The sequence below is a fragment of the Pyxicephalus adspersus genome, chromosome 8 (genome assembly GCF_032062135.1).
Source record: "Pyxicephalus adspersus chromosome 8, UCB_Pads_2.0, whole genome shotgun sequence".
Classification (NCBI taxonomy): Eukaryota; Metazoa; Chordata; class Amphibia; order Anura; family Pyxicephalidae; genus Pyxicephalus; species Pyxicephalus adspersus.
The window spans coordinates 8,986,196-9,013,751 of NC_092865.1; the positions used below are offsets into that span (position 1 = coordinate 8,986,196).

The 27,556-nt window shown below is 39.2% G+C and overlaps 1 protein-coding gene across 5 annotated transcripts in view; it reads left to right on the plus strand.

Moving 5' to 3' along the window:
- The window catches only part of LRRC7 (leucine rich repeat containing 7), a 220,312-nt gene that overhangs the window by 111,143 nt on the left and 81,613 nt on the right, over positions 1-27,556 (plus strand). For all 5 annotated transcript variants that reach the window (XM_072419460.1, XM_072419463.1, XM_072419459.1 and 2 more), the window contains 4 exons: positions 5,638-5,755; positions 10,541-10,619; positions 15,099-15,188; positions 18,427-18,483. In XM_072419460.1, the coding sequence (XP_072275561.1) occupies positions 5,638-5,755; positions 10,541-10,619; positions 15,099-15,188; positions 18,427-18,483 (344 nt within the window). The remainder of the gene's footprint in view (positions 1-5,637; positions 5,756-10,540; positions 10,620-15,098; positions 15,189-18,426; positions 18,484-27,556) is intronic.

Sequence of the window (27,556 nt, forward strand, 5' to 3'; positions counted from 1 at the left end):
AATTATGAGTTTTAATATGTTGGAACATCTTCATCGTGTTCCTGTGGTTTACTCCATTCCCATCTCCAGATCAGAATGGCAGAATATTGTACATAAGTGTCAAGTTTTAAAACTGAGACCTAAGAAATTGCCAGTCAACACATTGAATGGACCAGATTGTCAAGGCCAAAAGGGGTAGCATTTTAGCTCATCATAACGCTCTTGCTATAGAAACACCGGTTCCATTGACAGCCAAAGAAAGTATGGGAATTTTCTGACTTCAGCAAGATCTCCATTTTTTAGGATACATCTTCCAGACCGGTGTTTCTCAACCTTTTCAATGGGGGGCTTAAAATGACTTTCAGGTCTTCAGGGAACTCCTGCTATACTTATCATATATCCACAGCTCACAGTGTATTAGTGTGGTGATCATTAGGAAAAATATCTCTTACATTGGCAGCCATTGGGAAGAATGTCACCATTACAGATAGCCAAAAGCATCATTGGTGTTACCTAAACTAGTTTGAGAGGCACGCATTGCCTAAAGAAGCCCTAGCAGCCTCTGGAGGAACCCTGGTTAGAAACACCTACCTGACCTATACAGTAAGAGAAGGAAATTCTCCACTTTCTCAACAAATTTAAAAAATTAATTTTGCCCAGATGTACAATTTAACTTTGTTCCAAAGTATGCCAAATACATCACAACATCTATTTAACCAGAAATCACTTTGCCACACAACAAATTCCTCTTCTCATGGAAACCATGGAAGAAAGTATTTGACCATGCATGTATCCTTTACGCTGGACCACCAAATTGCAAGTGTCATGGATTCATCCAAACCTCAGGTTTACCAATGGAATTCAATCAAGCTTAATTAAATTCACCTTTGACTCCCATGTCATGTAGAAACTCTAGTTTCACTAGTGTCAGAGAAGATGAAAAAAACGAATCAATTTGATTAATTCCTGAGTCTGTGCACCTCTCTGACTCTTAAAGGGGGCATTGATCGGGGAAGCAATATTAAAATGCCCAACTGGGACCCAGGAAAATCAGTTCATTTGAAAAACATCCCCACCACAGATCTTGCAGATCTTTTAAGACAGTGTTTGTAGACCTTTTTAACATGACAGAATCCCATGAAATAGCTTTCAGGTCTTCAGGAAACCTCTTTTATAATTACTATATCCACAGCTCACAGTACATGGTGGTCATGGGGAAGAAGACCTGCTGACCGAGCCTTACAGGTAGCCAAAGAGAGATAATTAGTGTCACATAAACTGACCTCATCTTCCCATTGCCTAATGAACCCCTATCAATGTCTGGAGAAGCCCTAGAGCTTCCCGGTACCTGGTTGAGAAAAACTGCTCTAGGATAAGCAATTGGTTTCCCACTGGAGTTATGGTCATGTTGGAATCCTGGCTTGAATTTTTCTTTCCCACTCTTCCATGGTCTCATATAGACTAGGAATGTGCATGTGACCAAGAGAGAGTCAGTAAGCCTGCTTCTACTTTTTGGATCACCCAGGTTCTCCCAAGATAGTCTCTCTTCTCCAGTCTTGGAGAGCTGTAAAAAATCAGACCCTTTGTGTGGAACCTATTGTGTTCCCTTTGCCCTTTCCCTTGGTAGTAATCTACAATAAAACCTATCCTGATGACTTTAGGGAAGGATAGATATTTAATTGCCCATTGAATGTATAAGACTTTTATCTGGCTACCCTAATGTTGACAATATTCTTGGAAAATTTCCAAACTTTTAGTTCGCTTTCAGTCACAGCAGGCTGCCCACTTCAACCAATCCTGAAAACAATCAAACCAACATAATTGCATAAGAAATCATTTAAAAACTAACAAAACATCAGTCAAGCTGCATTTTCCATTTTTCATAATGATTAATATTTTTAATCAAAAACTGGAGAGCTTCCAAAAATGCGATATATTCCCTTGGTCGCCTGCGCTGTATATGGTTTTGTCACGCGGCAGAGTTAATGGGAATTTTAAAAAGATGGAACGTGATAGAATAAACTTCTCACCTGCTTTTTGTAGAAATGATAGCTCTCCGACCATCACGGCAGACAGAATAAACAAACACTCTCATTATTTTGTGTCGTCTTTATGACTAAATAATGGACTAAAAACTCCCCAATAAATTTGATTGCCTTTTAACCTCATTGTTTTTCCATCGGTCAAAGTATAAACATGACTGTAATCTGCTGGGTGAAAAACCTTTCTTAATGGACACGCTTCAATAAGTGCAATTTACACACTCTGAACTTTAATTTTCTATTTATTATGGCTTTTGGATTTATTGTTTTTTCATTTAGCATTGAATCTGAGCAGGCCAGCAGAATGCCAGTTAATGTGTATGAAATCTTTGTATTTACTGATCCATTTATAATGCTGGATGTTTTGATTGATGTAAGGGGGCCGTATAAATACTGATGGGTGGTGTGGTGTGCAGCATATTGCAGCTATACGTTTCCAACACAGAGGGTGCCAGGAATACGAGGGGCATCCAAAGTGTATGCCAAGCAAAACATATTTTTTTTTAGATTTGTGTATAGCGAAGAGGGATTTTCAGTTTATATCAATAATATCAATATAAACATATCTTTAATTAAAATGACATATATCAACTCCAAATCAATGGGACTTTTAAGGTATTAATTATGCTGACTCGATATCAAAATTATATAATATAAAAAGATTTTATTCAAAAAAGACTATAAATACATACACGTTTATAGTTTTAAAACACATCCTGATTTTACAACATGTATGTGTCCATAAATTCTCGACGCGTTTCGCGGCCTTTTTAAATCGGCTTGTTCAGTAGCTTTCTCTACACACACTTTTTATTATAATCAGAACAATTTTCAGTTTTTGGTTTCCACTTTTAACAGTGAACAATATCATGGTAAATTGGAAAGATTCGCACAGGAGAAATTAGGAGATTCGCACAATTTGAATATGTATATTTGATTTAATTAAAATGAATTATTCTTAGATGAATGCACATTCTCAACAGTCTTGGAAACCTAAAGGGGGGTCATCATTCCTAAAATGGACCTTTGATGACAGTAATATGAATTCTGTTTTTTTGTTCTTTGTACCTTTTCTTTAAAAACAATTAGGAGCCCCTGTACTTCTATTCCTATGGGTTCCTTTTAAACTTCCATCTAGGGTGGAAAATTATCCTTGCAGTGGGGCTTTTTGACCTTTTAAACATGGGGGAACCATTGAAATAATAATAATTTAAGGTCTTAACGGACTCCTTGCTATGATTACTGTATTTAAAACTCAAATTATATTAGTGTGGTGGTCATTGGGAAGAATTCCTCTTACATTGCTGACCATTGGGAAGAATGTCACCCTTACAGATAGCCAAAAAGATCATTGGGGTCAGTTAAACTGAGGTACAAGTTGCTCATTGCTTACCCCACCAGCGGTATTCCTGAGTGTGACTGAGGCAGTAATCCCGAGTCACACTCGGGGTCGCTAAAAACATTAAAAAAAAGCACCTTGTTATGTTGTCGCCCCCCGGAGCCTCCTGCAGCTTCTCGGGACACGTCTTCTTTCTTCGATCTTCCGCCTGCAACTGCAGTGACGATCCCCGTGGTTTCTCAGTGACATCGGTGCGGGCGGGAGGAGCGGCAGTAAATTCAAATAATTTTGTATTGGATTAAATACAAAATAGCTGTATTGAGTCCAATACACAGAAATCTTTATATAATATATATATATATATATATATATATATATATATATAATTATATTATATATATTATACATGCTACTGTACAGTTATATTACGTTTCACTATTTTTTTTAAACAGATTTTTGTGTTTTTTTATTTAAAGGTTATTGTTACATTTAATAAATATTGGACATATTTCAGTGAGTTATGCCTAAGAATTATAAGCCTACAATGTAAAATAAATTTCCATGCACAAAAATGTAACGCTTTTTGCTTGGAAATACGGACAGAATTAGAACCCTAGGGGGGTTAAGGAACCCCCAGCAACCTCTAGAAGAACCTTAGGGTTCCACAGAATTCTGGTTGAGAAACACTGGTCTAGGGTACAGTAAAATAGACCTTTACTTACCTAATTCTTTTGCCCCCACAGGCTTCTTCCTTCCATGCAAATAGTCCCCTGCAGCCTGGGATGTCATGGAACCCTGGTTGGGAAATACTGGTTTTGCATTGATTGTGTTGTGTTGTATCCATACCCAACTTTTAGATGACATTGGCAACATTCAGCCGCAGTGTGAAAAGGGTTAAATACAGATCGAGCAGGAAGGCAAGCCGTCATTCTAAACAAGCTGCCTTCAGAGCATTTCTTCATATACAGATTCTCAATTCCTAGAGGGAGCGTTTGCAAATTTCTATTTAAAATCCAAACTTTCACATATGGAGAATCAAGCAAATAAAACCATGAAAGCCACCTCGAAAATACCTTTCAGATAAGTGCGACAGAAAGAACACAAAATGTATGTGTCCTCCATAGGCGCTATAGTTTCCATTTAAAGAAAAATTCCACTTGACATTCCAGACTATAACTTAAAATGTATTTCTATCAAAACTGACAAAGATAATGAAATGGCTAATAACAAGCTCCGTGTATCAGTGCGTCATTACAAAAGTCGCCTTTGTATAAGTTCCTCCAACGCATGTCACCACGCTGGTGCGATGGAGGAAATGGTACAGTAGGCAGCCCCTATATGTGCAGCCACAATGCAGCTCAGCACAAGTCTGTTGGCTGGAAACAAAAGGTAATTTGTCATAATTAAAGTTTTGCTGAAATGAAGCACAAACACTTGACGGAGAAAGAATTTTGATCAGCATGGGGTAAAGAGCTGAGATTTCTGAGGTGTGTGCAGAACTCAGAGGCTGTGTTATATGCAGAGAATAGATAAGGTTCCCGCTCAGGATAGCCGCAGTGCAGTCTGCACAATGGTTGCAGCAAGAGGGGCAGCTTCTGCTATGGCCCTGTTGGAGATCAGAGTTGCCTGCAGGACTTGTTTGTCCCTGGTTTTCAAAAACAACATTACAACCTAGATATTTTAGTTTGAATGTATTCTTTTTTAAATTATTAAAACCTGATGACGCAAATGCACTAAATTGCTGCACAAGTGTTACAATGCACTTGCTGTGCTTTAATGTGTTGCAATAAAGCAGCCTTTTCATTAACCAATGCAGAATATGCAACAAAAGAAGTGCATGCAGTATTTTAGAAGCATATGTTTGAAGATGGTGTGTTGGGTGCAATTCAGAATTTTTCAAAATCGATGGCACTGCATTGCCCAAATTGAACTGTGGGAAAGATCTGTGTATGGTTTGATGTCTTTATTACCTTGGCAAAAAGAGAAAAGCTTAAGATAAATAAATGCAACTCTGCATTTTAGTGCATGTGTTACTATTGATTTTAATGCACATTTTATCAAACTTCACAGAAGGTGTTGGCCTCTCCCACAGCTTTGCTCTTCACATGCCATGTACAGCACAGTGCTGATGTCACTGTTGCTTTTCCAAACCAAAATCAGCATTTGCAAAGGCATTTAGGAATACTTTTGTGGTTGTTACAGAGTATATGTAACATGTTTTTTGCTAATAGTCCAGCTTCAAATCAGAAACTAATCACCGATCTGTTTTCTTGACAGCAACTGTTCAGTTGTCAGGCTCTAAAGAAGCTGAGCATACCCGATAATGATCTCTCCAATCTGCCAGCCACCATCTCCAGCTTAGTCAATCTGAAGGAGTTGGATATAAGCAAGAACGGTAAGTTGACACTCATCACATTTATGATATTCTGTGCCGGTCCTATTACTTTCAGGTCTGCTTGATACAGCAATGCAGAAATGATGTATAAGTAAAGAAACGCACGCCAACCAATCTAAACTGACTTTTCACTGCATTATAGATGCATATTAATGAACAAAGTTTTTTGATTGGTCTTTATGGGTGTACTTTTCATTTCAGTTTTGCACTTTTCAACGCCTTGGAAAGGATATCATTCACTAGCAGCCCCACCCCAACACAAGGCACCATCAATCCACCCTTTTACCTCCGGGATAACACCATACCTAAAATAGGTCTCCCCGCTCAACAACCACAGCTCAAAAATTGCTGCTATTGAGGACCTCAAACCACCAAATACTTCCTCCCCATAATGTAGGATGGTGGGAGTACCAAAACCTGATTAAACCTTACATCTTGTCCCTTCTCCCTCACCAACCTTTCCACTCTCCACCCCCTCTTTTACCTTACTCCAGGTGTGTCAACCTAAATACACAGAAGGCCACAATTAAAATCTTGAACCAAGTCAGGGGCCAAACTTGAAATTTTTTGAAAAAATTGAGGAAGTTTACTACTTCATCCATAACTAACAAAAACAAACCCCTCTACACATACTTTAGGGTTCAAAAGACTAATTTCTATCTATCTATGCAGGCTGTGTGTTGTTCATCCTCTCACATCACAAGTTTGTCTGACACTAAATATTACACTATGCAGTCTCTAATAGACTGAAACAAACACAATGCTCCTGGTAGCCAGGCACCATGTGATCTTTGCCTAGGCTTTGTGTCACATGATGGGTGTACAGGAATAATGCCTATGTATTGCATGTATTGAAAATGATGATGTTAGGTAGTAACGCGGGCGGGCAAGCTAGATTTAGTTCATTTTTGGAATTCTTTGGGGGGCAAAAAAAAGGACCTTGAAGGCCAATTTTAGCCCACGGGCCAGAGTTTGACCCCCCCACCTTACTCGAATCCTCAAAACTGCCCCTTAACTCACCCTAACACCCCCTAACTTTAAAGCCACTTTACTCTCCTGTTTGCATTCCATAGCAAAGTGCCCCATCTTCCTTTCTTCTTCTTCGTAGTGGTGACCTTCACCAAAACCTAGTCTAACCTCACTTCTCCTCTTCCTTCCAACTCTCTGCCCCCTTTTACCTTACTCCAATCCTCTAGCATGCCCTATAACTGACCGCAATACCCCCCAACATTAAAGCCGAGTCACTCACCTGTCCACATTCCATAGCAGGGTGCCGCCATCTTCCTTTTTTTCTTCTACTTCATAGAGGTGACCTTTGGCCATCTTGATTGGTTCATTCATCTCCAGCACATGCAAGGGAAGCCGAGATTGCAAGGTGTGCATGTGCCGCTCAGCTTTTTAACATTTAATCAGCACAATCAGGCAGGTTAGATGGGTTATTGCAGAAGAGACATTGCCTGTCTCATTTTGCAATACCCACCGCAGTGTTCTCCCTATGCGTGTTTAGCTGTGTGCACCACCTGGCACATGTTGACATGTTAACATGCTAAGATTGGAGGTGATTACATGGAGGAGGATATCAGGATGGGGCATAGAACAAAGACTATTTAAATGGCTGGATGCATTAAACTATCCTAATGCTTATTCTAAGAGTGTTATACTGGAACAGGATAGAGCTCAGCCAATGATCTATATCAACTTATTCATATGTTCTAATAAACAACTGACCCCTTGATCTATCTGTCCAATTAGGAAGGAATTAAATTAAAGGAATTAAAGGAATTAAATGTGGAATTAAAGGAATTAATTAAAGGAATTAAATGTGAAAACAGAAGCTAATTTGTTCCTGAGGAAGCGACCTATGTTCCGCGAAACGCGTTGAACTGTTATAAGCCTATTTGTAACAACCACAGATTGATTATTGGAGCATGTAAATGTTTTTATATTTTTATTTGTTTAATAAACATTTGTATTAACAAAAGATACATTTTGGATTGCGAATGAATATATGCCTGCAAAGTTCCAAGGCTTTCGACCCTGTTGTGTAAAAAAAAGGTTTGTTTGTAAATTTATAAAAAGGAATGTGGCAAATGTTAAACAACTTAAAAAATAGGAGGAGCGTCTTTCTTTTTTTAAATAATAGGTTAAAAACACAATTTTAAATGATGAGTATATCTGCTGTTAGAACCACTATAATCCAGGGAAAGACATCATGACCGGAAATTGAAAGACATAGAAAATCAATTTTAACTAAATATACTGCTTAGTAGGCATTTCTTCAAAGTGAATGCTTTAAGATAAACATAAACCTAAAATGAACAAGTTACATGTGAATAGAATCTAAAGCAGCTTCTTTGGTGCTTTTTATAGATTGAAGTGTTTTCAGCAGCTTTCCTTTTCTCCTGCATGATTGTGTTGCAATATATGATTGCTTGCAGTAGGGATAATTGGATATATGCTCATTGATTACAGGGGTGAACAGTATAGGAACAGATACTGATGAGTGACATGCACATGTTTTGCAGAATTTCTGCCCCATGTGACCTTTTTTTTATTTTAGTTCAGCCAAGGAAATATAATTGTCTGGTACTGATATCCAGGTTCAAATGCGTGGTCAAAGCTGCATAGTTAGCTGCTCCCAAGCACATGGCAAGTTGCTGCTTTGCCTCTAGAAATGGCAAACTGTACTACAGGTCAACATGTTTGCATGCATTGCGCTTGTATTTGCAGGGGAGGAAGGTGAAGCAGATCCACTTTCAGAGGAAGACATGTTGCTTCCAGGAACTGTGCCGCAACCCATCCACAGATGCAACACAATCGCATGCACATAGCAGTTCCCAACTGCTTCCATACAGTTGAATGAGAGTGCTTGAAAGCGCATGAGCATATGATATAATGCTGCAATTTACCGCAAGTCGGAAAGGGCCCTAAGATAATGGGCCTGATTTATGAAAGCTCTCCAAGGCTGGAGAGAATACACTTTCATCAGTGAAGCTGGGTGGTCCAGCAAACCTGGAATGGATCTGGTCCAGGATTCAAAACATTTGCTAGCACATATCAAATAACTTTGAAGAAATCCATTCCAGGTTTGCTGGATCACTCAGTTTCACTGGTGAAAGTGTATTCTCTCCAGCCTTGGAGAGCTTTCATAAATCAGGCCTATCCACATTTAATTTAGCTGTGAACCTAGTCCTAGCAATCCAGAGTCACCAGTCCAAAGGGCCGAAATTTGTTCTAGAAATGCATTAGTATCATCTCTGCAGCACCGCAGTCCTAACGATTCCAATAGAACTTGACGGAGTGCAGTGGTATCACCAAAATGGATTTATCTGTCCTCCTGTTCTTCCCTGCTCAGCCTCATTTCTCCTCTGGCACCATCTACATTTTAATGCGCCTATTTTTAGATGGTGATCAATCCTAACATCCAGTCCAAGGGTTTTAGGTTATCCAAGTTCCGCATCTGCACGTTCACAGATCCTCAGGACGTTAGCAGGTTGGCTATTCATCTGAGATCAGAGCGATCTGTTCCGTTTTTTGCAATAACCAATGGAGAGCAAATCTGTTTCATTTATCGGCAAATTTCTCAAGCTTTGTAAACACATCAAAGCATTGTCGCCTAATGAGTGACATACTCATCTTGGGTGAAAATCTGACATGTGTACAATGGTGCCCCGACGTAATTCATCAATCCGTATTGATAAGCAACTAATCAGGGACATCTACTGTTCAATTCTTTGCAGAGCACAGCGGGGTGCCACTTGCACTTCCTTCCCCCTCCCCTCACCATAGAACAGAACTACAGTATGTAAGGTGCTCTTTCATTCAAATGCATGACGATTTAGATATGTTGGCAAAAGAAGGGGAAACATCCCAAAGTCCAGTCAGGAGAAACTGTTTAAATTGACCCCATTAAAATTGAACTGATGTCTACATTATTAACCACAGGCAGCATTCCTATTGGTTGGTTGTTTGGGGTGTTGTTCATGTCATAAACTGCTCCTGACAATAAAAAGCCAATGGGAACACTGCTCACTGTGCACCTTAACAACCCACTCCTAGCCAATGCCAACTACTTCATCAGCCCTGCCCATTGCAACATTTCTAACCTCTTTGGCATTCCTCTGCTCATGTTCAAATCTAACCCACTTCATTGAATTTGACCCCCACTCCAGTGCAATGGATTTCAGTTTTCTAGTTTTTCTTTATTTCCACCCAATAATCCCTCTAGTAGCACACATCATAGAGTGACAACACACTCACTGCACTGCAGTACATCCATTGAGTAGCATTGTCACTTTTCTTGGAAACATTTACTCCCTTCCCCATCTCTATTGGTTAGGGAAGAAAGGTTTTGTTGTTCAGAAGATAGTCGGAATAGCTGATAACATTGTTTTAAAGTTAAACAGGAAGTTATTAGTACATTAGAATGCAGAAATGATATGTACTTTAGTGTTCTCCCCAGCCCCGTTTAGCCGGGTGCACCGCCCGGCACTTTTCAGTAACCACCCGGCTGTTTTTGGGTGATTGCTGATAAGTTGGGTCACAATACAGGGGCCACCACCCACCTACAGATTCTTCCTGCCCAGCTTAAAAAACTTCTGGGTTGACCACTGTACTTGACTTGAAATCTAAAGCAGCCAGTGCATGTGGTAATCTAAACTTTACATTTATTGATTGTTCTTGGGTTAAAATAACTTTCTGAGAATGTTTTAGAAATATTATATAACGCTTGTGGTTTTACTGCTTTATTTTGTTGCTTATCTATAATATTGATTTTTTTTCTAGGTATACAAGAATTCCCCGACAATATAAAATGCTGTAAATGTTTAACAATAGTTGAAGCCAGTGTCAATCCCATATCAAAGTAAGCCATTACCTTTATTATTCAATATAAATAATCTGTTATATCTTGCATTTACGTATTTATATATTTCTTATAAGAAGGCAGCGATCAGACGGGTAAGTGTGATTTATTGCATCGCCTATAAGTATATGCAGGGAGGAGGAAAGGCATGGCACTGGTTTGCTTTTCCTTTTTACATCCCATGGAGCTAACAGAACCAAAAAATTATTAAAAAACATAAACATTCACAGTTCTTATATAATTGCTATTATTATTATTATTATTATTATTATTATTAAACATGCTTTATATTACGCAGCGTTGACATTAAATACTTAATGAACACACCCAAGTATGAGGAGGCAGATTTACCACCCGAATGTTTATCAGCTGCTGGTAAAAATGCAAACCGTAGCAGTCAAGCCATGCAATGTTTGCAGAGTGTTAGTGGCCTAATAGGAACACTTTAGGGGCCGAACTACAGCAATGCAATCAGATCTTGCAAATACCCCCTGGGGTGAGGTTGGGTTGGAGTAGCGCTGTCCTGGTGTGCCAACTAAGGCATTCATTATAGCTCACACATTACCCTATCGGCCGTTCTATCCCGACTCCACCTTACCCCAGTGGCAAGTGCTTGCCCTCTAAATAATGAAAGTGCCATTGTCATAATTTTGGGGGCAAACGCTTGGCGCTGGGGTTGCTCTAATCATTTGGACATGGGGAACGCAGTTGCCCCTGGGGGTAAGCTGGGATTGGGCTGAGCTTGCGGGATATGCTACTGTGCTGGTGCTTTATAGTGCACACATTGTCCTGGCTGGCACTTCTTGACAGCTCTGTCAGAACCCCACCTTACCTCAAGGGCACGTTCTTAATCCTCAAATGATGGGAGCACAATTGTTATCATTTGAACTGCAAGCCCTGGGCTTAGGGTAATTTGGGGGTTACTGCCTTCATTTAAAAAAGGAGTGGGGCAAATGCTGGCCCCTAAGAGTAAGCTAACAATGGGCTAGAGCTAGGGCTAAGCTGGAGTTGCTTTCATCATTTGGGAAGGGAGGAGCACGTGCTTGCCCTAGAGGTAAGCTGGGATTGGTCTAGAGCGTGCAGGCTGTCCTAGTATGCTGGTGCCTTATAGTTCTCACGTTTTCTTAGTTGATACTTTCTGACAGCTCTACCTCACCTTACCTCAGTGCCAAATGTTTGTTCTCCAAATTATGAAAGTGCAATTGTCACCATTTGTGGGGCATGCGCTTGGCCCTGGACCAAGCTGGGGATGCTGCCATCATTTAGAAAAGAGGGAGCAAGCCCTTGCTCCTGGAGATAAGTTGGGTTTGCTGTAAGGCTTGCAGGGTGTGCTAGTTTGCCGGTGCCTTATAGCTCACACATCACCCTAGTTGGTACTCCCATACATCTCTGTCCCAACCTTACAATAAACTACCCCAGGAAAGCACTTGGATACATTTGGATTGCTGACATCAATGGGAAGGAATGCTTGCCCTCGGGGGGTAAGCTGAGATTAGGGTTGAGCTTGCAGGGTGGGCCAGCTATGGTAATACGCACCAACACAATAGTTTATACACCAGCAAATTTTTTTTAAGGAGGCTGCAGTATCCCAATTTTCAACCAAGTTTATACTTCTACATGGTTGATGTCAAGTGTAAGTATTCAGTTGCCTTCAGAATTCAGAATATGGTATAATGCTACTCCAGTGGATTGTCAATAGCAAAAAAGGCAGAAAAAAGAAAAATTGCATTGAAAACCCCAGGGCTCTTTAGTGTAGTACTGAAAGTTTTTTCTGCAAGCTATGTACAATACCCTGCCATGCTCTTACACCATCCACAATCTGTCTTCATTGCATGTAGAAGTATAAAGATTCAGCAGTGACATCAATTGGCCTAAAATAAGTTGTGCAACAAAATAGAAAGTTTTTATTCCAAAAAATGTTTTTTGAATATTGATAAGGGTGAAATAAAAACTTAAAGGCAAAATGTAAACAGAATAAACTTTGGCTTTACCTACAGGAGGTCCGTTAGCTGCTCCATTCCATGTTAGCAGACGGGCAGCCAATACAAAAACAATTTATTGTCCTTGAGACAAGCTATTTATGAGGCAGGCTGTGTTAACCTCACGGATACATAGCGGAATCTTTAATATGAGCTATTTTTATCCAGCGAGGCCTGACAGGGTAATATAGAATAGATTGATGTCGCTCTTGGAAGGTGCAGGCCATCCCTCTCCTCCTTCTAGATAGGATCCGGCCTCGTTTGTACCAACAGGGATGTTGTTTGCTATTTATAGTCCGAGCCAGGCTCACATCTGTTCCATCGGAGCTGTGTTTATTGCGCCCTTAATTACATGTAGGGCCGTGTTTAGATTTGTGACATGGAATGAACCTTATAATTACTGCCGGAGTCATATGTGATAGAACAGCGTTTGTCAAAGTGGGAAACATTCACCGCTGGTACTTTGCATCTCAGCGTCTTTATCCTGGGTGGTGCGGCTAAGCGGGGGCTGGATGGTCAGCAGCAGAAGACACATTTTATATATGGTTCAAAGTGAACCTAAACTAAAAGGCATCAGGAGGTTCAGATAAGTGAATGCAAAGTCTTCTTTGTCAAAAAAAAAAATCTATGGCTCCTGGTGTTTTTTTGTTTTAGCGCTACACTGTACGGTACATGCATTGTATGTTGTGCTGCAGCAGTCAGGGGCAATGTAACTCCTGCATATGGGTAGGAGTTACATCATCAGTTGCCATACTAAAGTCCACAATGGAGATGTCCTCTGATCAGGGATGACAAGTCCTGGACCTGTAATCACTGCACGGTGGTTCCACATGGGTAAGTACGTGCTGTGCATACTTGCTGATTACCCCAGATGCTCACCACCCACCAACGATTATGGTTGGTACTCCAGGCCAAAATAATTTGCACCTTTTGCTTTTTGTTAACTGCTCCCTTTGCCTAGAGGAGTTGAATATAATCATCTTGCTCATGCGTAAGCCAGCACTCTCTTCCCTAAAAGCAACCCCCCCCCCAGCCTTTTTGAGTGAGTGTGTTGGATGCATCAATATATTACATTTTTATATATTTGATATACAGTGGTACCTTGGTATAAGTCCTTCATTTGTTCCAGATCCTTGGACTTATACCAAACAAAATTTTCCTACAAGAAATAAAAGGAAAATGATTAATCCGTTCCCATGAAAAAAAATCCAATTGTTATTGGCATATTATACATTGATGGGCCTGTAAAAAATAATTTAAACACTGCTAAATACTAAAATACATAAATACAAAAGCAATTGGATGAAATAAATGAAAATGTAACCTCCCTTTACCTTGCTGAGAAGAGCCGAGTGCCTACTAGGATGGTGCTGAGAAGGGAGGAGGAGGAGATGTTATGTAATTCACAGAGAGTTATAGAGCGGGTTGTTCACTGAATGGTAGCAACTGGCGTACTGACACTCGTGGGCATTCGTGGATTTGTCTCCAAAGAGGTAAATAAGGGCAGTGCGTGGTGATATGACTCATTTTGACCCATACAAGTTCTAGGACAAAGGTTGTATACCAAGCAAAGTATTTAGTGTACAAACAGGACTTATACCAAGTTGGACTTATTCCAGTCTGACTAATACTGAGGTACCACTGTATATAAAAAGTAACCACTTTTACCTGAAAAAACTGAAAAAAATATTTTGTGCTAACAGTTAAAACAAAAAACAATCAGCAGAAATGCCAAAAAATGACTGTGTATATATTCATCCATAGAGTGTTAATCCTAAAACATTTATTTAAAAGGGGAAATAATAAATCAACATGGACTCATCCTGTATTACTCCCTCCACCCACTTTACAGATTACAATATTTAGCATTTTTGACTTTGAGTAATTTTCTTTTAAATTATCTTTTGTGCATAGTTGTTGCCCAACATTAGTTGGTGATACATTCTAATGTAAATTTTGATACAGCTTGTCTTTGACAGTTCTGATGTGTCCAATGCAGTTCCGCCACTATGTACCACCTGAGTGTAAACCATGATTTGTTTTAATGCATTTTGACGCAAAAAACATCTCAGTATATACCGTTGTCACCATGCTGGATTACCACTTCTGTGACTGCTAGAACAACCGTGCAGTTGAAGGAGCATGTAGATATTTAGGAAATGATAAGGGTATGGGGTCAGTTTTATATTAAATATTTGATGTTTTAAATTTTGTTACTGTGTACACCATAGAAAAAAAATGTTTAACTGTTAAACATTTAGCAAAAACAAAAAGAGATTCCTGGAGCACTATGGGTTAGCTAAAGGGACAGCACTGCAAACAATGACTGCTTTCCTGGTCTAAAAAATGAATCTTGTAAATTAAAATGAATGTATATCCGCCCCATAAATTCTCCATATTTTACTAATTTTATTGACAAATATTAACATACAACCTGTAACTTTGATATCCTTAATGTATCCGTTTCTTTTTCCATTTCTTTTTTTTTTTTTCATTTCAGGCTACCGGATGGCTTTACTCAGCTCCTTAATTTAACTCAGCTGTACCTTAATGATGCCTTTCTTGAGTATCTTCCAGCTAATTTTGGAAGGTGAGGAAAAAGTGGGATTTCAATAATTACTGGTGTGACTATTTATTAGATACTACTATGTGCTGATTATTCCTATTTATAACTTCCTGTATGGGTGAGTCAACAAGCCAGGCTACTTTATCCAATATATTTATAACCACATTGCGTGATTGTGTTACATTGAACTGGTAACTCCATCATCCTGTAGGCTTTGTAATCAATTCTGTAAAATGTTACGGTTTTATTGTTGTTCTTTGACAATTTTCTGTTACGGTACATCTTACCTTATGATAGAAAACCCTCATGTTGGGAGTCTGTCCTCCATTCAAATCATCCACGCAAAATTTGATTCAATTTGGCCGTCGTGTATAAAAAAAATGTTATTGGGTTGATTGCAGAAACTCAATCTTACTGCTTATCTAATCTATTTTTGCATTGAAGTCTACAGCAGCCAAACATTTTAGTTATTTGCAGAGTTCCTTAACATGAGATTTATCAAAATTTCTGGGTGTGCTCAGGAACCTATCCTACGTGCAAATTTAGTCATGTGTTTTTTTATTGAACAACAAGTTAATATTGTTAGATATAGTTTTTATTTTAATTTTAAATGCTGCTGATTTGAAGTGCACTGAACTATAGTAGTCTACCTCCAACAGCCTTTTCTAAAAAAAAAAAAAAAAAAAAAAAAAAACAGGCCAATATGCTTTGTTGGTTCAAAAAGGCTTCCTTTATTAGAGATTTGGGATGACAAGTGAATGGGATCTGACAGTTAGCAAAGATCTACATGCAGAGGAATTTTTTTTAAATTAATTGTTGACAAGTACATTATGCTTTCAAGGTCCAGTTCAGCAACTAGAGTCACATGACTTCATAAAGCCTGGTGCGGGAAAAGAGTACTCTAACTTGTGAAAGCTCCAAGTCATGAGCTTACACAGATTTCCATTTCTTCTTTACTGATACGGAGGAGGAAAGGCTGCAGCATTAAAGAGTGAACTGGAAACCCGTAGGCCCGGGGGTACCTACATTACATATGCCAGGGTACTGTGGGCGCCTCATTTTGCTCACGCCTGAGATTATACATCAAGGGGTCTTTTCCGCTAATATAAAAGAAACAAGTGCTTATGCGTAAGATCAGCACTCGTTTTTTTTTTTTTTTTTTTTACATTTGGAGAAAAGGGACCTCACCAAATCTCACGTCTGCAGAATGCGAGATTGGGTGGCATCAAGAAGAATCCAGAAGTGGGAAAGGTGGTAAAGTTGGATGAAACGGCAAGCCTGGAAAGAAGAGAGAATCTGACACAGGGAGACACACTGGGCCAAAGGTGTAGTCGTAAAAAAAAAAAGGGGGCATGGTACTGTCCATGGCGAGCGTGCATGTGCATCATTGTTATGTAAACCTACCTGCCCCACTAAACCCATCGTAGGTCTGAGCCAGTCTATACGGGAGACATGGCCCGCGCCCCCCCCAGCGGGGACCTTCTTCTGACCCCTCCTGACTCTGGTCAGAGCCGTGAACCACCAAAGAATTCTTTGCAAAATAAGAGTAGGCACACGAAAAAAGTGAGGGCATGGCGTTCCCACTCGTGCTTGCCCCACTACACTCCTGCATAGGGCTCAGCTTACTCATGGGGCTTTTCACAAGTAAAAGTTTTTTCTTAATGAAAGTTCAGCTTTAAGTTGGACTGAGTTTGCCCTTTAGGAAAAGTTTCTGACTACATATGAGGTCTCAAAATTGAATGCCGGCTGAAAACAAGATCCTCTTTAGTAAAGACGGCCAAACAATATATTCAGTGCCTTATATCCAATTCTCTGCACGGGCATGGAACATTTGAATGTTTAAACTATATGTATCCATTTGTTCAGTGTGGCTCTTCACGCATATAGAACATTTATTGTTTAAGGTTTACTGGTCCTTTAATGTTTAAAAAAAACCCATTCAATCCATCAGACCTATAATATGCAATTAAGGAAAGATTAATGAAGCACAAGAAGAGGAAACATAGCTCCCCATTCTCGTTTGGGAATGGCTGATATTTTTATCTCGTGATTTATTGCTGTGTCAGTTTCTAATTTTCTACATTTACCGCTTTCAAAGTGATAACTGAGCACAGCCACTACTGAGCAATGTAAATCGCTTCAGGGTGGTAAGGAGGCCCGGGAGACTGAAGATGACCCCTTGTAACGTTCCCCAGACTTAGATGGCTTTATTTATATTATACATTTATTATTTGCACAGGATTATTTTTCAGGCACAGAGAACCCTAAGGTGGTATTTTGGTTAGAGGTGTAGCCCGGTGGTCTGAGCCTGCCACTGGGTTCTTCCTGGGATAATTTCCAGGTTGGCTTTTATCCAGATTTGGTTGCACCCTCATTCTAATCCCAGTACCTAACTTGGCATTCAAACATAAATTGTCAAATCTGCACTTAAAAAAATAGAGAAGAAGCTGTTATTTTCCCTGCATTGGGGCTTTTTCAAAATTAATTGAGCATAGTAATGCAGCATGCTGCATCTCATGGTGGCGCTTGTTGCATCCTATGCATCACTAACACCATTTGATTTGTAATCATGTCCTTTATGTTACATGTGCAGATAAGAAGTGTTCATACCAATGTTGCAGTTACCTGCAACGGAAAGGAGTGCAGAATTTGGATGTCCAAACTAGTGTTGGTCGAATTTTCCTCTGTTTGGTTTCTCCCAAATTTACCCCAATGTTTGGGTTGACTTGGTAACCAAATTCACATCCCATTCCCATCCCATCCCAAATTAATGCAGGTAAAATTCTGTTGTAGTGCACCAGACAGTTAAATCTCACCTAATGATAGGAATCATGTACAGCTCAGCCAATCCAACCATGGGCCATTAACAGCCCATCAACATCATGTGGTTGAATTGGCCCAGCCGTATGCTACATCTGTCATTGACATACCAGCCAAGGATGACAGGTGCAATGTATAATTTTGCCATAGATGGCAAATTCAATCAATAAAATCAGCAGTGTTTGTCTTTATTCACTTTGGGGGAAAATGGCCAAAGTTCAGGTTGATTTGCACACAGACTCAAAGTCAAACACCAAGCCTAGTCCACACATGAAGCTTTCAATAGACAGTCACCTTCCTCAAGTTTCAGTTGATGGAAAGTAGCATTTGTTCATGACTTATCCTATACCAGCAAAATAGATCTAAAAGCTAAATCAGAATCCTCTCTGAATGACTTTTATTGTACGTGTTTCATTAACATGCATTTTATGTTTTTTTTCAGGCTCAGTAAATTGCGGATATTGGAATTAAGAGAAAATCATTTGAAAACATTACCAAAGTAAGTATCCTAAAGCACAAGTCATTTTTTATGTTATTTTCTTTAATTTGAAGCAGTCAAAACAATAACAGCTGAATTCTGATTGGTTGATTTGGAATAAAATGCCTTTGCTGCTAGATTTTGAAACCCTGTTGTTACAGAGTTCGGTAGTCCTTCTATGTTGGCAAAGGCAATGGTCTACAATGGGCAAGACAGACACTAGACTGATGTAAAGCTTCATACACATGTGCAATTATAGTCGTTGGAAAAGATCTTTCACGATCCACGACTAAGCACTGCACGATGCATGAACAAGTGCTGTACATACATCACCGTTCTGCTCTATAGAGAGGAGAGGGGGAGAACGACGGAGCAGAACCCCGCTGGGCGCTCTATATTTCCCTTGCATTATGATTGTTTGTCGTCCATCATCTGTGGATCTGCCAGGACGGACGTTCAGACGATGGATGATGGGCACAGTACACACGCCAGATTCTCGTCCAATATCGACCCTGAGCCCATTCTCGGGTGAGAACCATTGAACATGTGTACGTAGCTTAAGTCTTCAGAGAAGTAGTCACAATGACAGCTGACAGTAGCAGAGTCAGCAGTCTGATGGCCAGGTCAAATACAGAAAAGCAAAGTCCACGTTCCGCACAAAAAGACAGGTCACAGACTGCTAATAGTCTGGACCAAAGATTAAGGTTCACACAGACAGCTGAGTACAAACACAGTTCTACACAGTTTACAGAGAAATCTAAAGGATCAACTCAGTCAGAGGCAATCATACTCATCCATGGAATGAGCAAACACCTGCTGATGAAACACCAAGTTCTGAGTTCCAGTTATAGGTAATAAATGAGGGTCTTGTGTGCAAAGCAAGAATCTAAACTGCCATTTTTAGTAACAACCAAAAGGTGACAAAGTTTCATGGCTGAACATTACACCTGTGTCACAATCAAGGTCACAGAGTAATTAGCGGTAGTCCCCGGGTTACATACGAGATAGGGGCTGTAAGTTTGTTCTTAAGTTAAATTTTGTATGTAAGTTGGAACAGGTACATTATTTTAATAAATGCAATTAGGACAGGTGTTAGCCTCAACATATTATTAGGCAGCGTGGTGTCAATTACTCTATAAAATCCTCACTGTGAGTTAACCACAAAAAAAGCAAAAAACAATAATTATTTTTCATATAATTTAATATGCAAAAAGAAACAACTGTAGAGTTTTGGTCATTGAAGAGTTACAAGATGTTGCTCAGCTGTGCTTAACAAAAGATTTATATATAAATAAATTTATATATATTTTGAAGCTTGGGACCCTTTCAGATATGTGGGCTTAGGAAGACCAAATCTGTTGTGTAAATGAAAATGAAATGTTAAGGGTTTGGAAAAGTGATGTGGTGAGGTGGAGAATTTTCCCAAAGGTCTCAGTAAGTGCATGGCAGAGAAATAGCTGCTGGTATTTATGGATTATGCTGAAATGGTTACAAAGATTCCGGGGATAATCCAAAAAGGAAAAGTTTTCAATAAGATGAGATGATAGAGATAGATCAGCAGAACTGTAAATAATGAAGGTGAAGGTGCAAGAAGAAAAGCCAAAAGATGTGAAGGATAATGGTATATTTCTTCCCACCCTTCTGTAACTTTTCCTTAGCATGCTCCTTGGTTTTCCAACACTGGTTTCATGTCTAGTGACATCATCAGAACCACCCAAAAACAGCCAGTTGGTTACTAAAAAGTTCCAGGTGGTACTTCCGGCTAAAAGGTGCTGGGGAGAACACTGCTTCTTGTTCTGGCCACCAAAGACAGATTTTCCAATAGGCTCCACATGACATCTTTCTACACATAGAAAACTATGCAGTAATATATTTTGCATGAGTCATTAACCTGCTCAAAGAATGTAGAGACAAATGGGATGGATGTGGGGGGGCTGTGGTGAGGCTGAGCACCCCCAAGTTTGTCTGTAGTTGTAGCTGTAAAAGTTATTATTGGCACAGATGTGAAATAAAACTGCAATGTGGCATTGAGTAGATCGATGACCTGGTGTGTATTTAGCAGGTGGAGGTGACCACTCCCAAGTTCAGGAAGTGCTGTTCTCTTACTACCGTGTTTCCCCGATTTTAGGACATCCCCATTAAGTAAGCCACCCCCGATTTTTAAAAAAATAATTAAAATAAGACACTCACCCGTTTATAAGACAGCTCCAGATATCTGATCCTGCGTGTGTGTCCTTTATGCTGGCTGCAGCGTGTGTGTGTACTGTAGTCTTCTTCATGGAAAAATAAGACATCCCCTGAAAATAAGACCCAGGGCATATTTTGGCATTTCAAAAAATATAAGAGAGTGCCTTATAATCGGGGAAACAGGGTACCCGTAGAATAAATTGTATTAAAATTTGCAGAAGGAGGAAGCGTTGGCTGTTCTATTCAACGACACAATGTTTAAAGGCAATAGATGATTTGGTTTGCCTGGAGATATGCTTTAGGACATAAAGAGTAGACACAAAGAGTAGACAATCGAAAACACGTGCAGACAGGGTAGACATTTGTGGTATTGATTCATTAAATAAACATTCTGCAGCCATTGTTTTATTAAACTCATTTATCAGTGCACAATGTGAAAAAGCGGAGAGCCGGATTCCCTCTTTCTTTTTTTTTTGCAACATCTGAAATAGGAATGTAAAAAACGGAGTATATCGACCCAGGCTCATTGTGTTCTCCCACACCTCTTGTAATAAATTTACTACTAGAAAATTTTTACTGCCACTCCTATTCTAGTCCTTCCTCAGAGAGCTGAATATTTACAGTATGTGTTTTATTTTGTAGATTACCTTTGGTTTTCAAAGACATGAAAAAACAACATTCATTGTTTAGAAGTTAGGAAGGGATAAACTGTGCAGACAATATTATAGCTGGGTATCCAAAAGCTGAAAATAAAAAATGCCATAGCAAAATAGGATGAAAACATATTTAGTGCAATTTTAATACATATACTGTATATATGATTATAGAATATTTACATTTTACATATATTGCATACATTTGCATATAATACAGATTTGGAAAACATTCTATGTTTGGGAATGCCTGTTGATCCTCCTGAAATGCAGATAGCCCCTGTAGAGAGCTGACAATGCATCTTCTGCTGCACTGAAATCCCAAGCAGCGTTGTCTCCATATGCACTACAGTACCCTCCCTATGTTATAGAGAAGAGCGGTGACGATGTTCTATAGCACCTCCCCTGCTGCTTCTTGATCATTAGCCTACCATTAGATAACAAGTCATTGGTGGCAACTCCATCATGGCAAGAAAAGCCACGTTCCTTTACAAAAATGGCCACTCCAAGACAAAGGTGCAGAACAAGGTGTGGTAAGTTAATAATAAGGAAAATATAAGATGCAGGGAGGTTATTGGAAATACTGGTGACTAGGTGCTTGCATTTTTACCATTTTCTAGTGGAATACATGGAGAATCGCACACACAGGTAGTAAATTTGGTAGCAAATTTGCTTACCTCTACCCCATATATATATATATATATATATATATTCAGGCTGAAGAACTGAAGAAATAACATATATATAAATATGTAATTTTTTTCTAAGTTTGTTCATCCCATAAAATATGTTTATTTAATTGCCTTGAATTTTTTTTAGAAAATTTAACTACCCAAAGAACAGTCAGTTCCCTAGCACAATCCCCTTCAATTTTGCACATCATAGCCCTCACCTCCTCTGGGACTGCCTAAATATTCTGTGTTGGCACAGCTCCTCTGCTCCTCCCTTCACCCCAATATTTATATTGCAGTGGTAGGAATGAAGGGCAATACTATGACGTGTCAGTTCTAAATCTGAACACAGTAGCAGTCTCAGGGCTTTTGGATGTCTACACAAAGGAGACTTTTAGAGGTAAATACTGTGCCAAGTAAATGTGCATATTATTTTGTGGGAAGATTTTATTGAAAATGAATAGTCAAAATAAATGATCTGGTAAAAGGGTCTCATTAAAAAAGGAAGGTGATGCGCAATGTCACTCAAGCCAAGCTGAAAAGTTGCATCAGTTTCCAACACTCGTGGATGATTTTGAGGACAGGCTTTGTCCATTTTTTTTTCTTTTTAATGATGTTCATAAAATCCTAATTGGTTAACAAACCATAAGTTCTGGCTGTCCTTTTCCAAAGCATTAAAATACCTTTATTTTTTATTATCTCAACTTTTAGCATCAACCCTTATAAAATATGCTCGTTTTATAGGCCCATCAAGCTTTCTCGTAATTTTAAGCAAGCTCTCATCCCTTGGCATTGTTGATTTTCTCCTCCACCTTGACAGCTTGATGGGGAAAGCTTTAAGTATAGGAAAATGAAAAGTCATTTTAGCTGCCATAGTCAATTAGAGCTTGGTAATAAAAAGCTGCAACATGAATGAAACACTAGAGCAAAATAACTTTCTTGTTTTAAAAGGAAAAATATTGTAAGATGAATATGAAGGCTTCTATTATCAAGCCTTTCTGTAGATAATGTTATGTTGGCTCACATGGTGGTTGTGTAGTGAGGAGCACATAGTACAAACAGGAATAAAAAGCACAAATAAGTTATCCATTAAAAGTCCTAAGCATATTATACTACCAATACGTTACAGATGTACAAATCTTCTTCTTCAGGGCTAGTACTTAGTCCAGACTGCACACACGTATAGGGATAAAGGTGAGAAAATCGACCTTTGCTTTGCAATACTCACATCTGCACAGGTCTACAACATTCTTCTTCTATCTGCATACTGAATTAGTGACTCAGAAAGTACTATTATTATTATTATTATTATTATTATTATTAAACAGGATTTATATAGCGCCAACATATTACGCAGCGCTGTACATTAAATAGGCATTGCAAGAGAGTCGGGTTAGTGGAATGCCAGAGAGAAGGATGTTACAGTAGTCCAGACGAGAGATGATAAGAGCGTGTACAAGGAGTTTGGTGGTCTCAGGGGACAGGTAGGGGCGGATTTTTGAGATGTTGCGTACTAAAGCCAGTGATTCATCAACAGCCAGGCAACTAGCATTCCTTGAGGAGATCAGTGGTTCTCAATATTTCTCTCTTAACAGGTTTATTGTAGAGAAGGACTTAAAGCTGGGCTTCAAAACAAAATAAATTACAAAAGGATGTAATGCAGTAAGAAGAATTGTATGAATTAATTAGTAATAATATTTACTTATTTTTCTCTGCTTGTGCTTTTTTATTTCGAATGGCACTACAGAAAAATAAGTGCCCTGGAATTACCAAATGGGGGTTCGTCCGGGATGTCACCGTCCAGTACAGTGTTTTTTAACCAGGGTAATGTGGAATCTAGGGTTCTTCCACAAGTTGCTTGGGGTTCCTTGAGCCATGAACAGTTGACATTGTTCACTTGAAAATGTGTAAATTTAGAAGTATATGTTTTCCCTGCAGCCCATGTTGCATCTGCGGTTATCCAAAGCGTTATTGGAGTTATTTCCCATGAAATTAGTTGTTGAAATGGTAGATATCCTAAAAGAAATATATAGTTTTACAGTATACATCACTGCAAAGCCCTGAATGTATTTACTGGGAGTTCGTCCGGGATCACAATGCCTGGAACAATTGTGCAGGTAATAAAAAAGAAAACTCAGTAAATAAGAAAATATTGGGGATCAACATAGAAACCAAATATGTAGCTTTCCAGGATAGCAATGACAGTGTATGTTTTTCTCCTATAAGGTTTCTTGGAAGGGAAGGTTTATCAGTTAGGATGCAACAAACTACACTGTAAGGACTAAGTATATAGCTATATGTTTATTACATTTAGGAGTTGACGGTGAAGGGTGCTGGTAATATTGCAACATACAGAAACATTTTTGTGTGTGCTTTTTACCTCTTCACTGCAGTTTGGGAACTACCCTATTATGTTTCAACATGACTGTGCTCCCTGTGCACAAAGCCAACTCCATAAAGACGTGGTTTGATAAGATTGGCATTGAGGAGCTGTGGGATATGTTGGAATGCTGAAGATAAAAAGTTCAACATCTGTACCTTTTGTGACTCAATAGTAGGCAAATATTTCCCCAGACACCCCAGATTCTAAAATCTTCTTTACAGATAACTGGAGGCTGGTATAGCGTCAAACTGGGTAAAAATTCAATAATTACCCTGGTTTTATAATAGGATTTCCAACAAGCCCATATACTGTAGGTGTAATAGTCAGTTGGACTCAAACCATTGGTTTTGTAGCATATACTGTAAATGTTGTGTATCTGAGGATCATAGAACTTTTATGAAAGGCCTTAATTATTTATTACTAATGCTGTTAGCTCCCTTGCACATAAATAGCTGTTGGTGATCCCAAGGCAGATAACTCTAACTTCTATTTCTTCTTAATGAAGTGATCTGTTTCTGGATTCAGTCTTCCACCTTACATTTGTGTCATTATTTGGTACTGTTTATGGTAATGTGAACAACGTTTCACCAATTTCTACCTTCCTTCCGATCACTAGAAAGACATATACAGTACTAATATATTAAGTGTCTGTAGAGGAGACTTCATTTATGATTTTGTTTTATCTAAATGGATCTGCATCAATGAGTCTTCGGTATCCATGACACCATGGAAAGGAAGGGGAGGCCTAGTTCTCTATTGGAACTAAAGAAACATCCAAGAAACATGGTATCCATGACACCATGTCGACTGGGAACATCCTACAAGACCTGTTTTAGAAATTGTCTGGTCCAGTTGTCTAGACATTACAATTTGACCCTTGTCAGGTCTGCCCATTTTTTCTTTTTCCAATACATCACCTTTAACAGCTGACTGTTCACTTGCTGCGTAATATATCCTCACCTCATGACAGGTGCCATTGTAACCAGATAATCAATATTATTAATTTACCCGTCAGCAGGTTCATTGTTTGGGCCGATTGGTGTATATTGTTTTTTCAGAAGGAATTACCTCTCTCAAGCTCTGAACCTCCCGTTTCCCCGCTGTAGCCAGGCATCCTTACTTGGTCATGTGATTACCAACTTTAACATGAAATTTACAGCTTATAGAGAATCAGTGTCATCTTCATGTCTGTGGCAGTGGCTTTTGATTTTGTGTTTGAAATGATGTGTGCTTTTTAATAAATATTGTATCTATAGTAGCTCAATATCTATAAATAATAAATCTGTGCCCAGAAGAAGGACTTCATCCTTGGGAGGGGAATTAAGCAAGCACTGGTGTGTAAAGCTTCATAATCAATCACAGTTGTACATACTCCTCTCCAGTGCTAAAATTGCTTACCCGGATTTACTGCAGATTGTGAACATATATATAAGTAGCTATAATGTGCATGGGAATCTGCAGCAAATAACATGCCACCTGCCTTATTTCCTAGCTGGATGATGTCCATTAAGGCCTTTCTTCCCTGGCCTCCTGAGCCTGCTCTCTTTATGCCTACTGAAAGAAGTACTGATCCATTCAGGACCACAGAATAAGCACTCCTGTCCTGTCTACCTAATGATGATGATGATAAGGCCTAGTTTAGTCTTTCTAAACGTTTATACCCTAATGAACCCTTGAAGTAATTTTTAGGTCTTAGGGAACCTCTGATATAACCATAGGAGGCATGGAAAAATGCATTTTGCATTGGTGGTCAATGGAAATAGGGTACCCATCACAGATGGTTGAAAAGGGCTTTGGTGTTATGCCAAATGGTAATAGGACTATGAGGTCAACATCACATGGGAGGTCAACTAGTTTGAAGTCAAAGAACCTTTAGAAACGTTTAGAAAACTTTAGAGTTCCTCGGAACCCTGTTTGAGATTGACTGGCTTGGTCCATCCCGAACCCATTCCCACTATTTCTGCCCAATCAACCAACGATCTTCTTGTATGTCTTGGATACCCCAGGGCTGAGATTTAGCGGCACAGAAATTTTTCCTGGAGAGGCCTAAAATCCAGAGAAGAAATCAACTCTTCCCAAAAGCTAAAATATCTTTTTAGGGTCGATTTACCCTTTAAGGAGACATTCTTCACTGCGATGACTCATGGAGAAGCGATCCATGAACAATGCAGATTGTTTCTCCAATTGCAGTGAAAAGTGTAGTATTGACCTACACAGCTTTGCAGCTGCGGTATTTATATTGCTTTTATATTGTGACAAATCTTTCAGGTCCTCGCGTCTTATGAAGTGGAAAGTATCCATAGCAACAGGTCTTACGGCAAAATCGGGTTATTTGCACAAATCTTAGAATACCATGATTTCTATAGGCAATTGTCTTCCTATACCTTCATTATGAATTTATTCTGTGGAGTCTTTGGGAATCAGCCTTGGGGGGGTCTCTGACTAATTAGAAATTATTGAAAAATAAAATAAGCCCTCCAATGGATTTTCTAAACCCTTTCTGAGCTTTCCCGTTGAAGCAAAACTAAACCCGCTGATTTAACCTTTTCCCAAAAGAAAGCTTGAGGTAAAAATATTCAGTAAATATTAATAAATCTTTAATCAAACATGCCAGTGTTGCATTGAGCATTGTCATTCATATTCTGCCAGCTAGCACATGCGCAGAGCATCCTACATTCAGCAGGTCATTATTGTTGAGTTCATTACCCAACTCTACTTTGATACCCCCCCCCCCTGCTGATGTGCAGTTCCTTGGCCACTGCAGGTCCAAAATAGAGGTTAATATGGCTCTGCCCCAGGAGGATAGGAGAGTATGGTTCCTGTGTGTTGCAATGACACTAGCACACTTGTGTTACTGCAACACACATCATATGCACCAATGTGTTACAGAGGCCATTCGATCTGAATAATACTCCAAGGCATTAAGACAATGCAGCTTAGTGCATACATATTACAATTCACTCATGCTAATGCAGTGTTCCCCCAGCCTCTTTTAGCCAGGCGCACCACCCAGCACTTTTCAGTAACTTTTTCTGTTTTTGTCTGGTTACTAAAAAGTTGGATTACAATACATGGGTCGCCACCTGTCTACAGCTTCATCCCACCCAGCTTAAAAATAAAATCAGGTGGAGAATGCTGCTAATGCACCACTTTGCATTGTGGTGGTTCATAAATATAATGCATTAATTTATATAAGTGGC